This window comes from Anopheles gambiae, chromosome 3 (genome assembly GCF_943734735.2).
Source record: "Anopheles gambiae chromosome 3, idAnoGambNW_F1_1, whole genome shotgun sequence".
NCBI classification, from domain to species: Eukaryota; Metazoa; Arthropoda; class Insecta; order Diptera; family Culicidae; genus Anopheles; species Anopheles gambiae.
The window spans coordinates 7828467-7838324 of NC_064602.1; the positions used below are offsets into that span (position 1 = coordinate 7828467).

General features: G+C 46.3%; 2 protein-coding genes across 7 annotated transcripts in view; one reads left to right on the forward strand and one right to left on the reverse strand.

Annotated features, from left to right (window-relative positions):
• LOC1269085 (TGF-beta receptor type-1) overlaps window positions 1-5268 on the reverse strand; it is an 85408-nt gene extending 80140 nt beyond the window's left edge. The window contains exons 1-2 of one of the 6 annotated variants that reach the window (XM_061656216.1): window positions 5071-5268; window positions 1306-2370 (exon numbers count right to left, since the gene is read on the reverse strand). In XM_061656216.1, coding sequence (XP_061512200.1) covers window positions 1306-1666 — 361 coding nt within the window. In that variant the 5' untranslated portion in view covers window positions 1667-2370; window positions 5071-5268. Of the gene's footprint in view, window positions 1-1305; window positions 2371-4507 lie in introns of all 6 variants that reach the window. The other 5 variants (XM_061656217.1, XM_061656221.1, XM_061656220.1 and 2 more) reach the window with 5 other exon arrangements.
• Window positions 5269-6631: 1363 nt separating this feature from the next.
• LOC1269082 (T-complex protein 1 subunit epsilon) lies at window positions 6632-9322 on the forward strand. The gene is made up of 3 exons (XM_307669.5): window positions 6632-6875; window positions 6983-7119; window positions 7415-9322. Exons 2-3 carry the CDS (start codon window positions 7012-7014, stop codon window positions 8927-8929), a joined length of 1623 nt encoding a protein of 540 aa, XP_307669.4. The 5' UTR covers window positions 6632-6875; window positions 6983-7011; the 3' UTR covers window positions 8930-9322.
• Window positions 9323-9858: the final 536 nt, after the last annotated feature.

The window sequence follows — 9858 nt, forward strand, 5'->3', positions numbered from 1 at the left end:
GACAAATAAAAACACGCACTTCCACTTCCATGTGAAGAAATAGACACAATGTGCGTTCCGGGCGGCCCGGAGCGGTCATCGCTAAAAATATCGCCGTCGAATGAAGCGATTGGCGACGCACAGACGGATTAGAACGTTAGCCTGGAGCAGCAGTGGGAAGGTTTTGATATGACTCTCAGGGATGGGGGGGATGTTTGGTGGAGGGGTGTGGTAACTGTAAGTGAAATCGAAACCGATTCCAATTCCGGCCGGTTTCGGAGCGCCGGGCGCCTTCGATTGATTAGGGCACAGCAGGCACGGGGTGGTGGCGGTGATTAGCATGGGAAGCCATTATTTATTTGGCGCTGCGATAAAGCTTCCACGAACTGGAATGCAGGGCTAGGGGAGGGGGCATGACCGTATCAGGCGGGCAATTGTTGGGATTTTGCAATTTATCGGTTGTTGATTAGGAATTAACTTATCGACTGTAAGAAGGCCGGGTATAATTTGAACGGAAAACTGGGTCGTTAAAGCAGACAATTCTGATCATGTACTGAACATACTTTGATTCTACAAGTCTACTGCCTGGGAGATTCTATGTAATATGCTACAATCTAGTGATTGCTGCCAATCTGCCTCAAAAATTGATGTTTGGTATTTCAAATGTCGTTATCTTCAATGTCCTCAATGTTCTGGATGATATCTTCAATTTCCTGGACACGATCAATCGATCAGATAATAGAATAGTTCTACATCACATAGTTCCAGATATCCAACATTATTACAGAACTCATCATGAGTTCCATAACAATGCATGTTTTAGTACATTGTTGTGATATCTGTGAATGACCACAGTCTTATCAATTCATAGCCCAGAAGTATCAGCTAATGCTCTCTGGGTAGACTCTTGCAGACGTGGACTATGTCCAATAGAAATAGACGAGATCCTAGAGTGACTGCTAAAGCTAATTACAGAGGATGTTACAAAGATCTTCAAAGATCTCGATCTTAGATTCTCCAAAAGGATATTGATAATGCTGATTCTTCAATGACTTTAAGTCACCTTTATCTTTGAAATATCTGAATATGTGACATCTTAAAAACATACCGTTTTAGTTGCCTCAGAAACAAGAATCTCGATGACTCAACTAATAGCTAATCTTCCACTTCGAAGCAGAAGACACAGTAGACTCAATCTGAGTGAATTGCATTTTTCTTCTGAACAGCCTTCCAGACGACCATATATCCCCAATTCCCGATCCATTGCGATCTAACATCACACGGATTCTGTAACATCTTCTCCAGCGCTTACCCCTTGTCACTTACCTTTGGCAAAGCTCCAATCGCTGAAACTAGGCAGCAACAGCAGAACCAGAGCAGCGGACAGCACGGACCACTGGTGTAGCCGGCGGCGGTGGCTGCCTCTGCTACTGCTACACTGCCTTCTTCGGCTGGCCGTCGGGGGCACCGCCACACTGACGGCAATCTTCCTCCACCACATCATCGTTCCGGCGATCCGGCTGCTTGTTGTTCTACGTTTTTCCACTTTACGATCAATCACGATCGTCGTCGCTCTCGTCGTCGCGGTAGGCGCTGCGGCGGTACTGCTACTGCTGCCTGCGACCTGCGTCATTGGGAATTTGCTCCGGTTCACGGTTGCTGGCTCGGGTTTGCCGCCGGCGGCCATCGGCGACCGGAAACGAACCACGGCAGCGACGGCGAAGACGTTTCGAACCCGCGATCGCAGCAATAGGTAGTAGCAGCGGTGTGGTAGCAGTAGCACCGGCCAATTTTGCTCATCAGAAAAGATTAGCACTTTTATTTATTTTCATTCGCCGCTGCTCATGCCTGGAGGGAGGGGGATTTCGCGCCCACCGGACGGCGGCTCGCGTTGTATGGTGTTGGGGGCCTCTATTTATTACTTCTCTTTTTTTTTTCGGTGAGTGATTCTTGTCGAAGATTTTCGCTACGCTTTTGATGCGTCACAGAACACACGGAGGGGGAGACACGCGTTTTCTTTAAATTTGAAAATTACTGTGCCGCACACACCACCAAAACCTTCAGCTGCTTCCGGGTTAGGGGCAACAATTCGATTTGGCGATTTATTTCACTTCTTCATTTCATTTCTTCCAATAATTTTCACGCAAATCAGCAAATGCACGACTTTATTTCACACACTCTATCCGATCACTTTTTCAGCAGGAAGTAGTTAGAAATGCAATTTAAATCGAAGAATTTTCGCATAGACGACCTCTTTTGCCGCCCTTCGATCACTCAGCGACTCACTCACTTCCGGATGTGTGTTTGATGAGTAACTTATCTCACAACACTTTTGGGGGGTACAGATTTATCTCACCACGAGCATGTTACAGCAGCACTTTATAGCACATCCTACAAGAAGAATGATTCTAGAGGTTACACACAACATCGACACACACAATGTACGCGATATATAGAAAAAAATGCACTACACAGTTGAGCACACATACACACAGAAGCATACATTTCGGAATGCGAAAGAGTCCAAAAAACTCGTGAGATGATTACGTGGATGGTTGCGATGGTGATGTTTGCTCACTTCTATCCGTATCTCTTCTGCAAATGGTTTTTCACGGCCTATTCTGTTTCAACCCCAAGGTACGAAAACTCGTTCCAAATAGCACCCCGTGTCACTCTTTTGCGATGTTATTAACCTTCAATAAATTCCCCCTCGCGCTACAGCAAGAGCACCCAAGAAAACGATGGCCCTTGTGTTGAACAGGGAAAAGAAGTGTTGGACGCGATCACGGGAGTTTGTTGGTCCTCGCATTGTCGAGGACAGCAAAACACTAACACGCCGCCAACGGGACGACGTCTTCGTATCCTTCGAAACGTTCTCGCTCCATCAACAGCAACAACCAACAACAACAACAGTAAGTAATGGAGGAAAAAGGTGTAAAAGGAAAAAAACGCGCCACCCGGAGACGGAAAATCCGGAGCGCTCTTTGTGTGTGCGTCTGTGTTTGTGTGTATGTTCCGGTATCCCTAAAATTTCATTCACACCTAGCACACACTTCGCTAGGGCCTTCCCTCTCTGTCTGTCTGTCTGTGTGTGTTTGTATTGGAGCCCCATCGCACGAGCGCACGGGGACGAGACACACACACACACGCTTACACACAGGACTGTCTCAATACTAACACACATGCGCGAACGTTACGCTGTTTTTGGTGTATCCTTGTGTTTTTGTGTGTCCGTTTCTTCATCCTAAATACAACGGCATGGGGCGGGGGGATGCCGGGTTGCTGCGTTTGTCTGCAGCAGTGTTAGTGAGTGAAAGTGCTTGTGTGTGTATGTTTGTGTAAGCGGCACAGAAAAGCACATACACAAACACGCACCAAGCTAAAGGAAGGCGAATAAAAACGGGTAAAAGGAGGAGGAACAAGAAGAAGCACACTAATGAGAAATAGGATAACGGGAGTTGTGAAAATGCCGGGTGGCGGAAACCATTTTTCCCACTCAAACCGTTCCGTAATTGTGCGTTTAAGGGAAGGAAGAAAAAGTATAAGCAATTTTCCACTTCCCCACACCCCTTAACAAAAAAGCTTAATTATTTTCCTAATCGGTTGATGTGTGACCTTCTCCCATTCCGCGCGAAAATTGTTTTCATTTCCTCTATTAAATTCGTGCAAAAACATTAAAATACACAAATACAAACACTAAGACACACTGACCAAAAACGAACTTTACAGAATGCCCCAAAATGTTCCTGCCCGAAAAAAATGCGTTTTTCTTTTCCCCCCCCTCTCCCTCCCTTTTTTTCTCGCCACCCGACACGGAGAACATCAGGGAAACGCTGGATGTCCGGTGGTATGTGTGTGCGTACGGGCCATACCATACTCACAACACACCGTACACACGCGCAAGGGCCCGTAGTCCTCTCCGCTTTGCCTGTGTGTTTGTGTACATGTTTCTGCACACATTTTTGCGGTTCTTGTCCGAACTCGAATGACGAATTTGTCCAAAAACTCAAAAAGGTGATTTTTTATACAAAATTTGCACACAAATTAAGAGAACACTTTGGTTCATTTGTTGCCCTTTGCAAAACTGCGCGTAATCGCAATGTGCGCAATATGTACGCACAAACAAACTCAGCTTTCTGCTGCTCCATACTAACAAACACACGCACTGGAGCACTTTTGCGCTTCCGTACCAACACAGTAAACACTGGAAAACGAACCATTCCCCTTCACGCAAAACCACAACACCATCATCATCACATCTTCACCGTCCATCATCCCTGGCAACCAACAACACTGGGTGGAATAAGGGGGGGGGGGGGGGGGGGGGAGAGTATAAGACGAGGAAATAATATGCAATCTTCCGCAAGATGGGCACACGCGCACACAAACACACGCACAGTCACGGTCACATCGCCGCACTCTGTCGGATCGGTTTGCCCAAAAAATTGATTGTGTGGAACGCAAAAGGAAAAAAAAACACTAAATTCTTGCACACGCACACATTCTGTGCGCCCGCACACTACTTTACCCGCCGACAATAATCAAACACGCACAGCACTATCATCCATTGAGCAACCCACGCACGCACGCAAGCAAACGCGCACACACACATACATTTGCCCTCCAAATTCCGGGGGAAATCGCCGCAAGCAAGAAGTTTCCTTCACCTTTCGGCACACACCACGCACACTCACACACACACACACAAAGATACACTGAAAAACACTTTCCACACACGCTGGGGGAGAAAGGAAGACGCGGGGAGACTGATTTTTCCACTTGACATTTCCCGAAACCGACCAGCGGAGCAGTTCCGTTTTTTCCTTCCGGACTACCGCCGAAACGACCGCAAAACCATGATACATTGCACCTCTCCTCCCCTTCCTTCTGATGCTGCTCTCTCCCCTTTCCCCCCTTCTGCCCCCCACACCAACTCTTTACTGATTCACACTTTTGCTTCTATGCCGCGCTGCTTCTGCCTGTGGCGCCGCTGCCCTTGCGAGAATTCTTTCGGCCCTTATTCTGGAGCAGCCACAAGGGGGAGATTTCACACTGCACAAAAGGGTCACAGGCACACACTCAAAAACTCACCGAATCGCTCTATGGAATGCAGTGTGTTGTGCTCATCTTCACGGCCCACACACACACGCACACTCACACACGGTGCGACCGCACGCAACAACGAATCGGAAAACAATAGAGCGAAAAAACCTGCCTCCCAATTTCACCGATAGGCGAGTTTGTGTGTGTCGCTTTTTTAATGCACTGCGAGGTTTTTGTTTTTTTCTTTCTTTTTCTGGCCATCCCCACTAGCTGTCAAATCGTCATCATCTTCGAAAGGGGGGCGACGAGAGCGAGATGGAATGAGAGTTTCGAGTGGGATGGCAGCTGTGTTGATTTTCGAATTAACTGAATCACTTGAAAATTTACTGAATATGAATTTTAAATTTTATATTGAGATATTTTAAGTATTATTCACATTTTATTGATCGATATGGGAGGTTTTCAGATAGTTTTTCCTTTTTTTCTTAATGTAAAATGTCCAACAGCTTCAAAAGATAAAAGGAAGGCTGAGCCCTCTACGTTACGCTAGCGTTACGCGTAACGCCTTTTTATCGCAAACCCAAGCAAGAATTTTGAACGAACTTTTTGTATCACCGTAGATGAGCAAATTGATAGATAATCATGTCTTGATATTGATTATTTTTTTATTAATTTTTTGACAAATATTAAAAAAGTACAGCAATCGTCATTAAAGATAAATTCATTGATAATTCATTAGTTTAAAAAAGTTATATTATTACTATTATATTATCATACAGTCATCAACTCGAACGACTCAATAACATGCCTGTCATGGGTTTAAGCCTAAAATGGACCGTCCCCTCGTAGCAAGGATTGACTATCCGGCTGCGTGGTGATGAATTAAGTCTCGAAAGCCTGTATAGGCCAGAATGTCCGCGTAGTACCTTACGAAAAATAGAAGAAGAAGATTTAGTTATTATTTTTAACATCGCTCAGAGTTCGAAAAAACTTTAAGAATTACAATTGTAACAATTTTAAACATGGTTTTAACAATAAAAAGTATTTATTTATTTATCCACCCAGCTATTGATAAAACAAAATAACGTAATGTTTAAAAATATTAATAAACCCCATTAATTGCTTTAAAATGAAGCCCTTGCACCTTAAGTAATTTTTATTCAAAATGGCTGGAAACATAAATTGAACAGGTAATAATTAAATTTCATATATTAAATTTATTTATATATATTTTCCTCATTTTATATTTTCCAATCATTGGAAATGTTACTTCCATTCAAAGCTTAAAGGATATTTACGAACTTTCAACTTTAAAACTATTTTTCATAAACCATAGTGCAACAATGAAAAATATTAAAACTGTGTTTTACTTATAATTTAAAACTTTAATCTCGTTGATATCGATTTATCGTAAAGCAATTTATCTTTTTTCATCGCAATTTTTAATATTTTTTATTTAATATGTACACTGGTCGGTCACGTGGGTGACAAAATAATAATGCTGCTTGGGAATATATTAAGGAATGTAACGCTTTTCCAATGTAACGTAGAGGGCTGTACATTTCTTTTACCCAAAAACGCACCTCGAAACGAGCACTTTAAGCGAGCAAAGGACGGCTAGAGAAAATGAGCGAGATGCAGCTATTTTTGAACGTCAAAAATCCTCGCCTTGCCCAACGGGCTGTCATTTCATTCCAAAGAGAAAAATAAGAAAGAAACACGCGAACCACAAAGCAGAAACAGGCAGGCAGGCAGGCAGGCAGACAGACGACCACACTCTGTTTTTTGCCGGAAAGAAAATTCGTTTTTCATTTCCTCCAAAAAAGAGTGACTCACCTTCGTTTTTGTTCTCGGTTCGTTAGTTTTCCTTTTGCTTGCCCCCGTTCGCTTTAATTAAGCTTCGAAACCTCGTGGGTCTAAGAATTACCGTTACCGTTCCTCTTGTTTCTCTTCCCTGCAGTGTGCGTGTAGCGCAGAAAATCGGTCAAGATGATGTCCTTACCGGGAACGTTTGCCTGTGACGAATACGGGCGTCCGTTCATCGTGCTCCGGGACCAGGAGAACCAGAAGCGACTGACCGGCAATGAGGCCATCAAGGTAAGGTTTTCGCTCCGAGTGTTGCTTCCCCTTTCGCCCATGAATCATCCCGTGACCACCGAAACTTCCATTGTTGGGAACATGCTTTTGTATAGCCATTTTCCGGCATTTTCCACAATTCAATTGAATTTTCCCATCGTGTCGTCTGATTGCTCACCCCAAGCGTCCCATTTGTGGTCATTTTCATTGCACAATTCCATTTTCGGTACACAGCCGGAATACCGCACCGCACACCTAACCTCACTTTGTTTGCTTCTCTCTTCGTTCGCAAACCTACGCACCTACGCTCCCGCAGAGTCACATCTTGGCAGCGAAGCAGATTGCCTCGATCATCCGTTCGTCGCTCGGACCGAAGGGCCTGGACAAGATGATGGTCAGCGGGGACGGTGAGGTCACGGTCACGAACGACGGTGCCACCATCATGAAGCTGATGGACGTCGATCACGAAATCGGCAAGCTGATGGTGCAGCTCAGCCAGTCGCAGGACGACGAGATCGGCGACGGTACGACCGGTGTGGTGGTGCTGGCCGGTGCCCTGCTCGAACAGGCCGAATCCCTGCTCGACCGGGGCATCCATCCGATCCGTATCGCGGACGGGTTCGAGCTCGCGGCCCAGTGCGCGGTGAAGCATCTGGACACGATCGCGCACCCGTTCCCGGTGTCGCGCGACAACAAGGAACCGCTGATCCGCGTCGCCATGACGACGCTCGGCAGCAAGATTGTGAACAAGTGCCACCGGCAGATGGCCGAGATTGCGGTCGATGCCGTGCTGACGGTGGCCGACCTGGAGAAGAAGGACGTCAACTTCGAGCTGATCAAGCTGGAGTGCAAGGTGGGCGGCCGGATGGAGGACACCTGCCTGGTGAAGGGCGTGGTGGTGGACAAAACGATGAGCCACTCGCAGATGCCGACCGTGCTGAAGGACGTGAAGCTGGCGATCCTGACCTGCCCGTTCGAGCCGCCGAAGCCCAAGACCAAGCATAAGCTGGACGTCACGTCGGCCGACGACTACCGCAAGCTGCGCGAGTACGAGCAGGAGAAGTTCCTGCAGATGGTGAAGCAGGTGAAGGATGCGGGCGCAACGCTCGCCATCTGCCAGTGGGGCTTCGACGACGAGGCGAACCATCTTCTGCTCCAGCAGCAGCTTCCCGCCGTCCGCTGGGTCGGTGGGCCGGAAATCGAGCTGATTGCGATCGCGACCGGTGGCCGCATCGTGCCGCGGTTTGAGGAACTGTCGCCGGACAAGCTCGGTACGGCGGGTGTGGTGCGCGAGCTCAGCTTCGGCACGACAAAGGACAAGATGCTGGTGATTGAGGATTGCTTGAACACGCGCGCCGTGACGGTGCTGATCCGCGGCGGCAACCAGATGGTCACGGCGGAAGCGAAACGCTCCATCCACGATGCGCTGTGCGTGGTGCGTTCGCTGATCCGTGACTCGCGCATCGTGTACGGTGGTGGTGCGGCGGAAATTAGCTGCTCGCTGGCGGTGGCCCGCGAGGCGGATCAACTCTCGACGCTGGAGCAGTACGCGTTCCGTGCGTTCAGCGTTGCGCTGGAGTCGATCCCGCTGGCGCTGGCGGAGAACAGTGGCCTGTCGCCGATCGAAACGCTGTCCGAGCTGAAGGCACGCCAGGGCACGGAGAACAGCTCGACGTTCGGCGTGGACTGCATGCTGACCGGCAACTCGGACATGAAGGAACATCACGTGATCGAATCGCTGCACTCGAAGAAGCAGCAGATCGTGCTCGCCACCCAGCTCGTCAAGATGATTCTCAAGATCGATGACGTGCGAACCCCGGCGGATCATTAGAGCGATAGGGCAGCGCGTTTCTATGATCAAAAGATTCCTTTATGTATTTCGCACACGCATTAGCGCGCACGCATCTATTTTACGTTCATTCAATCAAACACCACCCTACACACCTAACACACATGTCTTGGGAGAATCCTTACTTTTCTCTTGCTATTAAGTTTACTTTACCGCATCGCATCAGCTTGAAAGGTGCTTTTTGGTCGATGATGATGAAGCTGATTTGTGTACTCTCCCATGGATAAACACACTAACGAATAAAAAACAAAAAGAAAAGAAACATACGATCGCTATCGATCGGATTCATGAAAAACGACTTAACACTTAAGTGCTTTCTTAATGCTCGTTTAATACCAATAAACGGAAACGTTTCCAAAACCAACCAATCTAAAAGGCCGAGTCTTGTGCGTTGTTTCTTTCTAATTCCTAGCAGACAGCTTCTTATGAGCGAGAGACTTTCAGCAACTGATCAATGTACGTTCATCATTCTTCATAACAAGTCCGGTTTTGGACAACGAGCAATTTGATTGCAGCGTCATTAAAATCCATTTTGAGAAAGAAATTCCATTTCCTCTGCCTGAAAGGGCTCAAATATTATATCTTTTTCCTAACTTTGTCATGATAAATGTTTACTCTAACTTGTTTTGAATTTAGAAAAAGCCATCTCTTGAGGCATGGACTCTTACAAAAAGAAACAAAAGTCTGTAAAAGATTTCCATTCAAGAAAGAATTAAAAATGTAATTTTGTTTATGTTGTGCTTCAATATGCAACGGCCATTTCAAAATATTGCTCTAGATCAAATTCTATGGATGGTTATCATACAATATTTACTACGGTTTTACGCACCTTCATGTTGCCAAAATCTAAGCATATTCTACTGAATTTATTTTTAGTAAGTTTACAGGTAAATTATCCAAAAATATTTCAC